Source organism: Neomonachus schauinslandi, chromosome 4, assembly GCF_002201575.2.
Source record: "Neomonachus schauinslandi chromosome 4, ASM220157v2, whole genome shotgun sequence".
Classification (NCBI taxonomy): domain Eukaryota; kingdom Metazoa; phylum Chordata; class Mammalia; order Carnivora; family Phocidae; genus Neomonachus; species Neomonachus schauinslandi.
The window spans coordinates 90,784,604-90,800,634 of NC_058406.1; the positions used below are offsets into that span (position 1 = coordinate 90,784,604).

Genomic DNA, 16,031 nt, shown 5'->3' on the forward strand with positions numbered 1-16,031 from the left:
AAACCGGAAAACCCCATCTGATTTCCACTCCATCTGAGGATGTTTCAAGCCTGAAATCTGAAAATCTCACTGGCAGCATTCGAGACTCAGACCCTGGGTTTGTCATTTGCTCCAACCTTTAACCTGTGTTATACTTTTGTTCGCATAGAAATGCCTCCTCCCAATTACTTGACTGCTTGCTAATCAGGACAGAGTCTGTATGATGGCTAACACCACTTGCTGCCCCTATATGAACTCCTTCTGGGAAATAGAATCCATATAGATAAAAGCAGACAGCAAGCCACTTGGCTGCAAGAAGCCCTTGACCACCACACCTGCCTTTCCAAGGTGGCTGGGACTGGTTTACTGATCTATTCTCTTGGATACCCATTGGTATCAATTTTAGAAGGAACGATGGGTTTAACTGTACTGTTACTTTTCCTTAAAATATACTTGGGGATAAAATTAATGATGTCATATAGTACCAAACTATGTAGGAAAATATCCAAGTTCTCAGGTAAGGAACTATCTCCGATAGTTCCTTTCTATTAGCACAAGGGACCAAGAATTGCGTCCTACACCATTTCGGTTCCTTCCATTGCAAAGCCCCTATTGCACCCTAATTCAGTTTGAAGCAGTGACAGAAGATGGACCTCCACCCATGTTCCATAGAAATGGAATGAAGGACTGACAATGGGAAATCACAACAGGAAAAAAACTTAGCATGTCTGACTCCATGTTGCTTCTATTTCCCTTGCTGCTAGGAGCTTTAAATATATTTTTTTAAGATTTTATTTATTTATTTGGGAGAGAGCATGAGAGGGGGGAGGGTCAGAGGGAGAAGCAGACTCCTCGCTGAGGAGGGAGCCTGATATGGGACTCGATCCCAGGACTCCAGGATCATGACCTGAGCCCAAAGGCAGTCACTCAAACAACTGAGCCACCCAGGCACCCTAGGACCTTTAAACTAAAAACTTTTGCTTAGCCCAGGACGTAGGTATGTTACAGCTAAGACCTGCAAGAACTGCTCTTTACCCCAAACCTACCTCATCCGAAGAAATAAAGAAGTGGCTAAAGTGGTCATCGTTTTGGTTCTTCGAGATTAAGGAAAGATCATAACTCAGGAGAATTGGGGTAATGAATGAGTTAAAACTAACAAAAAGTTTTAAAATTTGTTTTTCAGACAACTGCTTCCCCCAATCAGCTATTCTGTCTTTTCAGACCCCATTAACAAACTCACTAGCTATCCCTGCAGAAGCCTGGACTCAAGGTCAGCTGATAATGGTTCCAGCCTGTGAACAAACAAGGCTCTGCATTCCTTACCAGAGACAACAAGTCTAAGACCCCATCCAGGTCATACCGGCTCTTGGCGCTTGCCCATAGCCCCTTCTCTTTACCCTAAGAAAACCTCCTGATGTCAGGGACTGAATTTTGCCTTCTTTTGATGTTAAGTCTCTGCCCTGAAGAAGCATGGGAATATATGTTATGTTTGCTCCATGCACATGCTCCATCTTTCCTCATAAATAATCATAAATTTCCCTACCCTTTTATCAAAATGTATGTAAAGGATTCTTTGGATTTTTTTCTTCTAAGTCTGTTTCAACAGCACATGGGTTTCTTCAAATTCTACTTATTGGAATTCTTTTACTGTCCATCTATCTTTGTTATAAATGTTATATCAAAACTAGACCATCTAAGCCAAGCACACGTATTATGTTTGCTCATCAATTGGCCTTAATAGAGAACATATATCACTTGTTTTTTAAGATTTTATTTATTTATTTGACAGAGAGAAAGAGAGAGAGAGCACAAGCAGGGGAGTGGCAGGCCGAGGGGGAGGGAGAAGCAGGCTCTCCGCTGAGCAGGGAGCCGGATGCCGGGCTCCAATCCAGGACCTGGTATTCATGACATTAGCCGAAGGCAGACGCTTAAACAACTGAGCCACCCAGGCGCCCCTGCACATATATCACTTTTACGCTTCCCACCATTTATGTTACAATAAATTTTCCTCAACAAAGAACTCTAGGTAAAACACACATATATATATATATAGTCACACCTAGCAACGAGGGACTTGATATAGCCAGGACAGACAAGCCAGTCACCTTGGCACCGAGGGACATAAAATAAGGTTGATCTTCAATGCTTTCTGAGGAAAGATTAGTGATCCAAAGGGGGAAATGATAAAGGAAATTTTCAACTTTCAATGTTTGTGGGCCCTGCTCCCAGGCTCCCAGGGAAGTTCGATTGTTACCAGGATCAGGATGACTTCACCAAACTTCAAAGCATGGGCTCTGTTTGTGCCCTGAGCATACATTGTACATCTGTTAGCAAATAACCTTAAAGAAACATTTCAACCTAAAGATAAGAGTAAAAATCTCCCTAAGTTCTGTTCCCATACTTCCAAAGCCTGTGACCTTGCACATAAGATAGTTTGTGATTTTCCTGAAATGTCCATCATTTTGATTTGTAACTCTTTTTTATTTATTTATTTATTTATTTATTTATTTATTTATTTATTTATTCGACAGAGAGAGAGAGCCAGAGACAGAACACAAGCAGGGGAAGTGGGAGAGGGAGAAGCAGGCTTCCTGCCGAGCAGGGAGCCCGATGCGGGGCTCGATCCCAGGGCCCCGGGATCATGACCTGAGCCAAAGGCATACGCTTAACGACTGAGCCACCCAGGCGCCCCGATTTGTAACTCTTGATGTAACAAAAAACCATACATAACCCTGTAGTAAACACTCCTTCTCAGGAGCACTCTCTTCTTTGTGAAGATTGTGTATCCCGGGCACCTGTCCTCACTTGGGCTCGAATAAAACTCTCTTCCTTTTGTTTTTCTTTCTTTTGCAATTCTAAAAAGTTTGTTCATTTTGCCGTGGACAGAGGGGCTGAGACCCTTGACCACCAGGCAATTGCTATCGTTGAGGGTGGTGGGAAGGCAGCTACTCGGATTTCTGGCCTGGCCTCCACAGCATATGGCCTCAGGACACTGAGCCCCCAGCCCCCTAGCCCGGGCGTGGGAAATCACATTTCCCCTGTAGCTTGTTGAAGCAAGGTTGGGACTTTTTAAAAGGACACGTCACTAAAAGGAAGAAGGAAAAAAGTGCAAACACGTAGGGACAGATGACTTAAGATGCCTGGATTTCTCTTCCAAGATAACAAAAGGCCAGTCGCAAATTAACTTGAGGTAAGAGACGAACATGTTTTGTTTGCTTAAGATTTTTATTTATTTGAGGGGCGCCTGGGTGGCTCAGTTGGTTGAGCGACTGCCTTCGGCTCAGGTCATGATCCTGGAGTCCCGGGATCGAGTCCCGCATCGGGCTCCCTGCTCGGCAGGGAGTCTGCTTCTCCCTCTGACCCTCCCCCCTCTCATGTGCTCTCTCTCCTTCTCTCTCTCTCAAATAAATAAATCTTTAAAAAAAAAAGATTTTTATTTATTTATTTGAGAGAGAGAGAAGGAGAGAGAGAGAGAGAGAGCACGAGCAGGGGGAGGGGCAGAAGGAGAGGGAGAAGGAGACTCCCCAGTGAGCAGGGAGCCCCAGGCTCCATCCCAGGACCCTGGGATCATGACCTGGGCCAAAGGCAGACACTTAACCGACTGAGCCACCCAGGCGCCCCACAAGATGAATATGTTTTGAACACCTATGATATGTCAGGCAAGAATCTAAGTATTTCATATAGGTTGGCTAACTTATTCCAATTCAGGCTTCGCAACAGTTTTGTGAAATAGGTTTTATGCCCATTGGATGAAGATGAGCAATGCCTGGAGAGGTGCAGTCGCCTTTCTAAGCTTCAGTTTCCAGGGGTGGCCTGGGATTCAAACCTAGGTCTGTCTAATAGCATCACTTGTGCCAGGTCCACTGAGCTTTGGGTGCCTTGGCAGCCCCTTACCTCGTCTCAGTCTTTGCTGGGCAATCTGGGGAGCCCTGTACTAAAACACTTGGGTTTTTTGTTTTTGTTTTTTTTCTGGTCCTGAAGTCTTTCCCTGTGTCTAGGACTCCTTCAGCTCTATGAAACCCCAAAGGGTGATGGGTTAATATCTCGTCTCCCCATCCCAAGAAATTAACTTCGGCCCTTGACGGTCAGACTCTAAGAGTCTCGCCTTTTTTTCTCTTTTGTGAAGGAAAGTTTTGGCTTTCCTATTCAGTGTGACCAGCTAAGAGAGGTGATTTTCGGAGGCCAGGCACAGGCAGTCCAAAAATAGGGTACTCTGGGGCCCAGACAAAAGAGAGACTTAGGGGAACATCTTAAGAACCCTCCAGGACCATTGATCACAGACACATCAAGCCTTCTCTGTAGCCAAAAGCAATAAAAGAATAACCTCTGTTCTGTAGGGAGGAGAGTCCATCCATGATAGTTATGAGACTTAAAAAGGCTATGTATATTAAATATTAGAAGCCACAAACAGTCCAAACTCTTCACTTAACCTTTGAGAAAATAGGCACCCAGAGTGTGAAGTGACTTTACAACAGGTCAAACAGCCGATTGGTAGACTTGCGACTTGCAGTCCAATGTTCCCTATGCTCTGCCACTAAAGAGATAAGCCGGGGGCGGGGGGCGGTTTGGGGAGCTCAGGGTTGGCTCACCCAACAGGAGGAGGGGACCACAGTCGTTTTAAAAGAGGAAGTTGCCAAGTGGAGCCTGGAGCAGCTGACGTGTTTGTTAGTGCTTCTCTGGCTCCTCAGCCAGGGTGATCCACACCAGCCACTGTCAGCCTGAGGACTCTTTCCTCCCAGGAAGCGTTGTACCTCAGCTGTCCTGGGTGCCTTGGGCGTACTGGGAGAAGGGTACAGAGAAGGAGAAAGATGGTGGGCAGAGCCTTATTTTGGAGTTTGTTTAGAAAGAGAGTAAGGAGAGCTTCTGCTCAAATTCTCTCAGCTCCGGGCTTGCGGTGGGAGTCCCCACTCACCTTCCAACAGCCTGGCCCAGTGATGGGCGGGGGGCGGCTGCCATTTTCAGGCCCGGAGTCCCACCTCTTCCTGACTCCCTGCCTTTGGCCCCCATCAGGCCCAGCGGAAGCTGCAGGGAGGCACAGACCAAGCTCAAAGCTGCTTTTATTGGGGAGGAGAGGGACTGAACGGAGTCCTGACAGATTAAGTGCTCCAGGCTTAGGAAAGAGATACAATAAATAGGTGATAACTGGGGAGGGCTCCCAACACAGTGAGAAGGGGCACCGTTGGTCTCAACCTCTGGGCTTCCTCATCCTCTTTGCTGTGCGAGCTGGGGTGTGGGGTTCGCTGCAAACTGGGGACCCGAGAGCGGATTTTTCAGGGCTCCAAGGAGTATCAGATCTGCCATCTTGCTTGTTGTGGGAGGGTCTTGATCTCCGAAGTGTCTGGGTTGGTGCCTAATGACTCATCTGAGGAAAGAAAAGGATTGAGGTGAGGCGGGTCATGTCGACAATCGGCTTGGAGGCTCACGGCATGCCTGGGCTTGCATGCCTGAGCACGTGAAGTCAAGCCTCTGGGGGGGATTTCCTGTACCCAGTACCTGTCGCACCCCGTTCTAGCCCAGGACTGGACTGGAATGGAATGGAATGGAATGGAAGCCTGCGGGCTTGTCCACCTGGCATTCTCCCTCCCACCCTGGGGAGCATCCAGCATTTCCTGTGCGGGTCAGGGGCCCAGGGTGTCCTCACCCCCAGCATCCTTCTACGGCTTCTAACCACACCAGGACCCGTGGGGCCTCCTGTGGACACAGCATCTGTAGCTCCCCGGGTCTCATGTGAAGCACCTGGCTCCCTGTGAAGAACCCGAGGCTCCTCACCGTGCTGGGAACGAGAACAGCAGGATCTATCAGCAGGAGAGCGGAAGAACTTGGGCCTGCGTATTCGGGGCGTGGTATATTCTGGAGTATCGGACGGATGGGGGGCTGTTTGGGCTTGGAGGCTGGGGTTACAGGAGAATTCAGGGAATAGGGTATCTGGAGGTGAAGGAGTCAGATAGGCATGTTGGCTTAAACCAAGCTCAGGACTCCTGGGTTTGAACTGAGAAATGCCCTGGGAGAGAATTTTGTGGTGGGGAGGGTTGGCTGGCAGCTGAAGTTCTTCCCGAGTTCTCAGGGGATCCTGCTCTCTTCCTCCAGGCAGAGGCTCCTCATTCAGTGTTCTTGCACAGGCATGGACACACCCGTTCTCCTGCTCTCTCTAACTCAGCAGAGGGGGGCACTGTGGGTCTCTTCTGTCCCCCGCATGTTCTGGGTCTCTGGTTTTCCTTGGCTATTATCGGAGTCCTTCGAAGAGGTTCTCCCAACACGCCCTCTGGGGCTAGGCACTTACGCGGTGGAGAAGTTCTCGGCCTGCAGCCAGGCTGCAACCTCCTCAGGCGTTGAGCTAAGTCGAAGCATTGGAGCCCAGAATCAGGGGAGCTGGGGGTAAGAAGCCATCGCATCTCATTTCTTTTTTTTTTTTAAGATTTTATTTATTTATTTGACAGAGAGACAGCGAGAGAGGGAACACAACCAGGGGGAGTGGGAGAGGGAGAAGAAGACTCCCCGCTAAGCAGGGAGCACAATGCGGGGCTCGATCCCAGGACCCTGGGATCATGACCTGAGCCGAAGGAAGATGCTTAACCTACCAAGCCACCCTGGCGCCCCTCTTCTCCTTTCTACCCACAGCCCCCATCATCCAGGCCCCTGCTCTGGGTTCCTGCCAAGACTTATCTCACTCCATGGTTCACTTATCTGGTGGGGACAAGGCTTATTCTCTGCTCTGGCCCCATGATAAACTTGGCACATAGTAACCCTGTGGTGATACAGATGAACTTGAACCAGGTCTATCTCCTCCACTTGTCATTGAATCCTTCCCGCTCCCACCCCTGACTTAGGTCTTCTGGATAGTCTAGGCTGGGTGCTACCCAAGAAGGCGACTGGTTCTGGCTCCCAGAGGCCCCCGACTGTAGGGGCTCTAGGATGTTGCTGGGAATGTAGCCGCTCTGTCCCTTCTCATTCTTCACCAGCCACCACCGCTTGCTCTGGTCCAGGACCTGCCAAGAGTCACTACCTCAGTCACCCAAGCCTCTGTCCACACCCCACACCCCCCACCAAGGCATTCTTCCTTCCTGCCCTCCCCCACCCTTCTTCTCCCTATCTAGGCCACCCACCCCAGCAGCCCCATACCCAGACCACCAACGCCAGGCTGCCTATGGCTCCCACCAACCACCACCTCCTTTTCTAGGCTCAAGCCCATGTCTCACCTCCAGCACCTCTCCCTGGGCCACAGTCAGTTCCTGTGGGTTCCTGGCTTCAAACTCATATAGGACTTGCATTTTCAGGGCTGGCTTGACAGGTCTGGGGCTGGAGGGCACGTGGTTAGGATTCCCAGGCTGAGGGCCATGTTGTGTCTCCTCTTGAGCAAAGTAGGAGGTGCTCCCTAACCCAGAGCTTCCCCCCCACCCCCGACCACACACAGAGTCAGGATGGCTGGAGAATGGAGCCTCAGAGACTGAGTCCCTGTCCCAGCCCCAGAGACCCAGATATCTCCTGCCTGGAGTCTGGTGGTGACTGTTTGGCTGCCACAGGGTTTAATGGCAGGTCAACGTAAGGCGGGGATTGGGGTGGGGGTTCCTGCAGGCAGGAGGGGTCTGAAATGTCACTGATTTCTGAAGACTCTGTTAGCAGTGGACGTTTCTATGTCTGAGCTCTCCTCTGAGTGCTTTATACCTGCGCTCTGGGAAATCAGGTAGTATGTCGAGATACAGGTAGTATGACGAGAAGGACTGGAGTCTGGGAAGGTAAAACACTGCTTTTTCACCCAAGGTAGGGGAGGCACGTGACTGGCTAAATGTGAGCCCAGAGAGTCTGAGTTGTAGAATCCACAGATCCACTGGGTCAGTCCCGCCCCGGCCTCCCCAGAATCATGCAGTCCCGACTAAGCCCAGGGCGTACCGGAGGGAAGTAGAGTTCTGCTGTCCTGAGGGTGCCTGTAGGGAAAAAACAGAGAGAGCAGGAGCAGGGAGTCAGCCAACATGGTGGGGGGGAGCCGGGGTATCAGACCACAGCCCCACTTGCACACACCTGCCTCATATCCCCTCCCCTGCCTGGCCACCACGCAGATCTGGGTCCCTCCGTTACCCCACCCACCACGTAGGTGTCATGTGACCGTGGTTTGGACTGAGAGGGCAGAAAGTAGCCCAGAGACCAGGGCTTTGAGCAGGGCTCTTTGCGAAGCTCCCCTTACCTGGTTGGAGGGTTCTGGAAGCTGCCAACCATCATAGAATGTGGGTTGGTAGGGCAGGGGCTCAATGCCTGTCCAGTCGGCCCTGGGGAGAGAGAACAAAGCTGAGTCCGCTCCGTGCCGGGCTGCTGGGTGTGGCGAGGGAGGAGATGACGGGGCCCAGCCTCGGGGTCTTCTAGGGAAGGGAGGACATGGCCCGTGAGCACGGATGAAAGGCCCCAGACACTCATACAGGGGCACGCAGTGAAACATGCACACCTCCCACTGTGAGGGTATCTGTGGCCCGGCCTCATCCCTGCCCTGAAGTGCAGATACAGCAACTCCGGACTGGGGGTTTGGATCAAAGGGGTGGAACCACAGACTGTCGGGGCTGGAAGACCCCCCTCGGGGTCTCAGGCAGGGCTTCTCTGACCTGTGTTTCATTTCTTGGCAGCTCTCTCTTTCTTTTGAGCTCACTCGTGGGTGGGACTCACCTTGCATCACAGAAGCTGTTGTGGTTGAGTCTAGGGTGGGGGCTGCTACTTGCTTCCCAGCCTCCCCCCTCCCCCGGCCCCGCTGCACCCCCACTGTAGGAAGGGCAGGGCTGTTTGTGGCATCCAGGCTTGTTCTGCTAGGAATCTTCTCCCGGGGAATCCCCACTCCCCTTGAGGAAGTCCCTCCCTTCCTCACCAGGCCCCGGAGTACTGCCTCTCTCCCAGTAATGCTTCCCCCGTGTCTGGGTTTCTTACTCTAGGGAGCCCCGTGACTGCACCCTGAGTACCGTGGGTAGGGCATTGGAGGCAGCTAATAAATATCTGCTCAGCAGGAACAAACACATCACTCTGTCTTCAGAATCTTTTTAATTGGTTCCCTTTCTTTACCCTAAAAACATGCTCAAGTCTTCTCTTGATCCTGTTAATACTCCTTTTAGACAGTCATTCTAGAACCTTCTCTATTCTGAGAACGTGTTTATATGTCCTGCCTACATTTTCTTAACCCTGGGTCTTTCCTTATTTTTTGCAACCTGATTTTTACCTCTCGAAACTTGTTCTTGGGGACACCTGGGTGGCTCAGTCGGTTAAGCGTCTACCTTCAGCTCAGGTCATGGTCCCAGGGTCCTCAGATGGAGCCCCTCAGAGTCCCATATCGGGCTTCCTGCTCAGGGGGAGTCTGCTTTCTCCCTCTCCCTCTGCCCTTCCCCCCTGCTTGTGTGCTCTCTCTCTCTCTCTGTCTCTCATGCTCTCTCTCAAATAAATAAAATCTAAAAAAAAAAAAAAAGAAAGAAATTTGTCCTTCGAAAGTCCCGATAATCTCCCAATTGCCAAATACAATGGCCTTGTAGGGTCTAAATGCTTCTGGATTACCACAGCATTTAGTGCTATTTATAACTTCCAGTCAATTTGCCTAAAAGCAAATCACCTGAGTATAATTTGCCAACACTCAACTCTTTTGAGGGCTTTTACATCTTTTTGGTTAGTCTCTTTTCTGTATTATCTCTCCATTCATTCATTCACTGATTTTTGGTTATTTTAAGAAATTGGAAAACATTTTAGGGCACATTTGACTTCATTTTATATTTGAAATAATAAACAGGGACAGAAAAGAGAATAGAAATTACCAGGGACTGGGGAGAGGGAGGAATGGGTACAGAGTTCTGTTTAACTAATTGTTTAATGGGTACAGAGTTTCTGTTTGGCACGATGAAAAAAGTTCTGGAAACAGTGGAGATGGTTGCACAACAGTGCGAACGTACCTAATGCTATCGAATCATACACTTTAAAATGGTAAATCTTATCTTATGTATGTTCTACCACAATGAAATCAATAGATTACATTGAATCGTAATTCATGTCTTTAGATGAATCGGGCAAAAATTCTTCTAACGAGGCTGCACAGGGAAGGGCTGCCCATTAGGCAGGAGACTCACTAGCACAACTGGGCTGATTTCATGGTCGACTCTCTCTCTTTCTTTTTTTTTTTTTTTAAAGATTTTATTTATTTATTTGAGAGAGAGAATGAGACAGAGAGAGAGAGCATGAGAGGGAGGAGGATCAGAGGGAGAAGCAGACTCCCTGCTGAGCAGGGAGCCCCATGTGGGACCCGATCCTGGGACTCCAGGATCATGACCTGAGCCGAAGGCAGTCGCTTAACCAACTGAGCCACCCAGGCCCCCTCTCTCTTTCTCTTTCTAAAACCCTCTTTTCTCCTGGTTTTCACGCCCCTGCTTTTTTGTTTCTCCTTTCAACTCTCTGGAATTTCTCTTGGCCTCCTTGACCCTTTCCCCCTTTTGCCACCAACCCGTGGAAGTGTCCCTTCCTTCCTCTCCCCCAGGATGGTGCAGGCCTCGCTGGCTTAAGTGAGTTCTTGGGGCTCCCTCCAGAGCCCTTGCCTCTAGGTGGCTCCAGATGTCACCTTTTTTTTTTTTTTTTTAAAGATTTTATTTATTTATTTGACACACAGAGAGAAAGACAGCACGAGCACAAGCAGGGGGAGAGGCAGGCAGAGGGAGAGGGAGAAGCAGGCTCCCCGCTGAGCAGGGAGCCCGATGCGGGACTCGATTCCAGGACCCTGGGATCACAACCTGAGCCGAAGGCAGATGCTTAACCGACTGAGCCACCCAGGCGCCCCCCAGATGTCACTTTTGTGCTGACTGTTCTCAAACCCACGGGCCAGCTGGGACCTCTCTCCTGAGTTCCGGTGGGGGAGGGGGTTGTACCTGGGGAATGTTTCACTGATGCCCCAGCTCCAGCTCGGCGCACCCCCAGCTGGTCCCACCTCCCGCTCACTCCCCGCGGCCTCCCCAGCCAGGCCTGATTGTGCTGTGGCCCATCTCACGGCCACACGGAATACCTCTTTCTCTCTCCACCCCTTGGCCCATTGGTTGCCAAGTCTTAGTGATGTTACATTAGCATCGCTTCCGTCAGCAATCCTTAAGTTCTGGCTGGATTGAAACAAAGTTTTCACTTTGTCCTTGACCAACATGAGAAAATATTTTAATAGCAGGTTGCCAACTCTGCTTTCTTGGGAAGAATTGTCCTTTTTTCCTTCAGTGGTGGGGGTGATGGTGAGCGGCCATTTTGGTCGGGTTTTTTTTTTTTTAATCGTTTGTGTTTAGTCTAATAAAAAGTTGGGAATTCCATGTAGAGTCCCCCTGGATCTGTTTTGAGTTATTTCTGGTTTGTGACAACCGAGAGCCTGCCGTCTCCAACGTCCTGCCCGGTGCCCCCATGCCCCTTGGCCTGGTTCAGTTCCGGCCTTGTCCTCACTCACCGGCTGGTGGTCCAGGCCACACCCAGCTTCTTCCAGAAGTCACTCTCAGCCGGGCTGAGGCAGGACTGCAGCAGGTCGATGGCTTTGGGGGTTAGGAGGGGCGAGATCACTTGGGCTGCTAGGCCAGGCTCAGGGCACTGCGCCAGGATCTAGGGGAGGGACGGAAGGCGTCAGAAAGCTGAGGCTCTCCCAGGGCCAAACAGGAGTGGGAAGGGGCCCGGAATTCCTGGCTTCCCACATTGCCTCAGGCCTGCTGCTCCTTCCTGTCTCCCTTGGATCCCTGGCATCCTCGGACCGACCCCAGCCCATCTCTCCTGTTGAGGGGTTCTGTACACAGCAGGGGTGGTGTTTTGGAGTCAACGAGGAGGTTGTATTGTGGTGAGCAAAGCGCAGACCCCACAGCCTCCCTCTGCCGCCTGACTTCCGCCCCGGCCTCTGCTCTATCTTAACTTCAGCCTGTCCCTCTTCATCACCCTGTTGTCCCCAAACTCACGGAGTCTACAAGTTGGAAGAGGATGTGCACGAACTCAGGGGCGTTCCTCTCCTGCAGCCAGATGGCCAGCTTCCCCTGGGGACACAGGGCGCTATGTGCTACTACCCTTCACCCTTCCCCACCTTCACCAGGACCCCAGGACACTACATTTGTTCAGGGCCTTGGGTGGGAGCCTGGTACTCTCCAAAAGTCCCAAGAGGAGGAGGGCAGGTTCCACGGGGAGAAGCTAGAGAAGGAAAGGACTTGGGGGTGTCCACGAGACCAGAGAGGAGGCAGTTACTGGGGTGGGATGAGGGGAGGGCTATGGAACTTGTGAGGGGTCACATACTAGGAGGTTGAAGCTGTACTTGATCTTCTGGAAGCAATCGATATACTGGGCCCGTGTTATCACTACAGGGGAGGGCGAAGGTGGTGGGTTGTAGATCATCCCAAGACCACGTCCCCACCTCTCTCCCCTCCCCTGTAGCCCTCAGCACTCACCCCACTGATCCTTGCCCTTTTTCTTCCCCAGTCTCTTCTTCTTATGACTGTTCATTGCCTGGGCCTCCTTCAGCTTTCCCGCAAACAGCTCGATGTCGCTAAGGACATGGCTTAGTATCTCCTGGACCCCAAACAACCCGTACCCTTGAGTGGGCAGCTGGGCCCACCCTGGAAGCCCCCCCCATCCCCGACCCTTCCCCACCTCCAACTAGAGCCTCAGGCCCAGCCCAGAGTCTGATCAAGCCTCCCTGTCCCTCCTCAGTCCCGGGCCTGCCTTGGCCATCCTGGGACCAGGCCCAGAGAACCTCCGCCAGCTCAAGACAAACTATGGTTACCTCGTCCCTCTCTGGGTTCTTGGGGGATGGGGGCCGCCTTGGAGGAGGCAGAGTGAAGGTGCTTTGTTCTCGGACACTGAAGTTGTGTGGTGTGCCTACAGTGGAAGGGGACAATGGCCCAGAGCCTTTTTTTGATCTTTGATCCAAAGCTTCCTTTCCACCTGCCCTCATGCCCCACACTTACTGTGCTCTGGGGTCGTCCAGTAGGGCTGTTTTGGAGGAGGCCCCTGCTCTGGTGGGGGTACCTGCTCCTTGGAGAATGACCTTTCCAGAGGAGGCCCCCTCCATCTGTCTTGGCTGGGGTGACGGGCAGATTGGGGTCTGCTGAGCACATGATGGGGACACAGCTTTGACAGCCTCCTTGGGATGGAGGCTCTGCCCCAGGATCAAGGGATATCACCACCCCTCTCCAGGAGATCCACCTGCCCTGCTCCCTGGTCTCCAGCTGCACTCCAGCCTGCCTCACTTTCATGCCCCCTAGGCCCTCTCGGTCCCATGTCAGTCTCCGGGGACAGTCTCCAGTGTTTCCTGGGCCCAGTCCCATCTCCTCCCTCATGCCCATCTGCATCCTAGCCCCAGCCTGGTCCCTCCCCAGTTCCAGGCCCAGGTTGGTTGGGCCACAGGCTCCTGGGCTCCCCCAGGAGTGGGGCCAGGGCCTGGCCCACCCAGGCCCAGGCTCTGAGGTCCTGCAGGTGGGCTGGGACCCAGACTGCCTACCTTTGCTCTTGCCCCTCTTCCAGGGCCTTCTGCAGGCAGGTCTTTAGTTGCTCTGCCTGGAGGAAGCAGCAATCAGGCAGGCTCTGTGTGTGTGTGTGTGTGTGTTGGTGGGGGGGGGTGCTGGGGGGAGAGTGATTGTCATTGGACACTATGCCCACTCCCTCCCCAACCCTGCCCCTGGTCCCTCACCCCCACTTCCTGGCACTGGAAGAGCAGAATGCTGGTGGCTGGCAGGCCCGAATCCTGCACCGTGACGGACAGGACGGAGCTGTAGGAGCAGGAGTTCAGCGCCGTGTCCACGGCCTGGATGCTGTCCAGGCGGTAAGAGTCCAGCTCCTCCTGGGCCAGAAGGAGAGTTCGGCCGTGAGGTCACTGAGTGCCACGGTGGCTGCTGGGAACCCCGAACCTGGGCCGCCCCAGCTCGCCTCGTGGCTTGGGGCAGGGGTGTCGTCTTCCCTGACCCCGGTGCCTCTGTCCCCCAGCCCTCCCTAGGCCTGGGTGCATACTGTATATGGGGACAGGTGGCCTATGTTTGGGGCACAGGAGGGGTGAGTCCATGCCTGGTGCTGGCTATCCACAACCCATGTTAGCTGTGACCCACTGCAGAGTCCAGGGGGGGCTGACCTTTGTCTCGATGTCCAGCAGCTGGAGCCTGCCATCTTTGGCCTGCAGGAGCAAGTCTTGGCTCCACACCCGGCCCTGAGCATCCATCTCCTGCAGCTTCCTCAGGGCATCCTTGGGTTCCTGGACTTTCTGAGTCCCCAGCTTACATGTCATCAGGTGCTGAGGGGAAAGGAGGATTGGAGAGGGGGCACGCAGGTGGTAGTGGGCAGGGGTGGGGGAAAGACAGCAGAGGAGGAGGACGTGTTCCTGGCCTCCTTGCCGGGGAGGTCCCAGGCCATCCCCATAGAGCAGCCTTCAGTGGCCAATGGGAGGCCAGGAGCAGTTGAGCTAGGATAGGGCCCCCGAGTCAGGCTCTGATGAGCTGCATGCGAGGGTTTAGGACTCTGGAAGAAGGATGTCATGGCCCTTAACAGTCCAGGCCAGCAGAGGGGGCTGTGTGGAGGTAGATGTGGGCCCTAATAACCCAACAAATAAAGTCAGAACTCCTCTGGGTGGGATATAGGACCCTCAGATTCTGTCCCTGGCTTTCTTTGACCCCTTTGGGAATCCACCATCCCAGCCTGATCCTTCTCCTCACTGACTGAACAGTCCTGCCTCCCTGCCTTGGCTCATGCTGCTCCCCATACCCAGAATGCTTTTCCCACTTCTGCTAGTCTATCCCTTCCCAGTCTCCCAGGAAGATCAAGAGCTCCCTCTCTGAGTCTTGCCCGATGAGGGCCATAGTCATCTCGGTCTCACTCAGAGCCTTGCCCACTGCTAGTCTGACGATCCTGGCAGGTTTTTGCTGTTATTCTCCTTCCTCAAGGAGACCCCTCCCTTCTCCCATCCAAATGCCACCTTCACAAGCCACAGCCCCACCCCTTGCCCTCCCTCCAGGCCCTTGTTGGGGGGCAGCCATTGCTTCCTGCTCCTGACGCCCCCGCCCTGCTCTCTGTCCAGGCCTCAGTGCCTCTCTGGGAGTTCACGCTGCCTACATATTCTGGGGCCCCTGACCTCACGTGCATCCGGGACACATCTCCTCTTGCTCTCATCCACCAGGCCTGAATGGAGCCAGTTCGACCCCCCGCCTCTGTCATGAGGCCCAGGACTCCTGGCCCCAACCCACCTGGCAGGCTCTGGGGGGGCGGCATCCCTGCTGCCCCGTGAGCCTCCAGACCACTGTCCCTGTGTCCCTCCCTGCTTCTTCTCCCTGGGAGCCGAAATCTGCTGTCTGCCCCAGGTGCTTCAGCCTGATCAGGTGTCTGCTCTTCCCCACAACACCCTTCCAGCCTGCGCTCGCCCTGTAGTGCCAACAGCCCGGCGGGTGACTAGATCTCACAGTGCCAGTGCCATTTGCCGAGGCAGGGCTGGAACCTTCTTTCCAGCCCCCAGGGGCGCATGCCTGCCCTGGGGACTCCAGCCCAGACCTCTCCCCGCCGAGACAGGGCTCTGCTCGCAGGTCCTTGCAGGGACCACCGTCCTCATGCGGGCCGTCCTCCCGCTGCCATGCCAGATCCTGGGCAAAGAGCAGTTCCCCAGGGTTACTCACCTCCACCCTGTGCTGCAGACAGGTGGGCTCGGAGGAGACCTTCTGCAAGTACTCCTTCCGGTACACTGCAGGGGTGCAAAGCAAGGGGATGGAGATGGAGGAACAGATGGGGGGGGACAGACAGTTACGGGAGGGGGTTGGTCAGTGAGGACAGGGGTTTCGGGGAGGGGAGGGGAGAGGGGACCAGAGGGGGAGCTCACGGTAAATGGCTCTGCTGCTGGGCCGGGACATGCTGCCACGGTTAGATGACTCCTCGAACTGACACTGAACCAGAGAGACAGCTATCAGGGCTGGGGAGAAAAATACCAGGGCAGGACCGGGCAGGAGACGTGCTCTTGCAGCTCATCCCTCACTCGGTCCTGAGGTTTGGGCCAGGGTCTGACCTGGGGCCTCCAGGACCAGACCCAAAACTTCTGGCTCCAGGGGCCTTTCTGGAACCATCCTGCAGCC

General features: G+C 53.2%; 1 protein-coding gene across 1 annotated transcript; it reads right to left on the reverse strand.

The window, feature by feature from the left end:
* Positions 1 to 5,337: 5,337 nt before the first annotated feature.
* Positions 5,338 to 15,812, reverse strand: EPS8L3 (EPS8 like 3). The gene is given in 18 exon segments (XM_021690290.1): positions 5,338 to 5,341; positions 5,621 to 5,752; positions 6,260 to 6,348; positions 6,837 to 6,965; positions 7,176 to 7,284; positions 7,867 to 7,901; positions 8,159 to 8,240; positions 11,405 to 11,553; positions 11,898 to 11,972; positions 12,226 to 12,287; positions 12,378 to 12,498; positions 12,713 to 12,837; positions 12,897 to 13,033; positions 13,430 to 13,485; positions 13,619 to 13,768; positions 14,054 to 14,212; positions 15,582 to 15,646; positions 15,782 to 15,812. Coding segments are annotated over 18 exon segments (1,710 nt in total).
* Between the last annotated feature and the right edge of the window lie 219 nt (positions 15,813 to 16,031).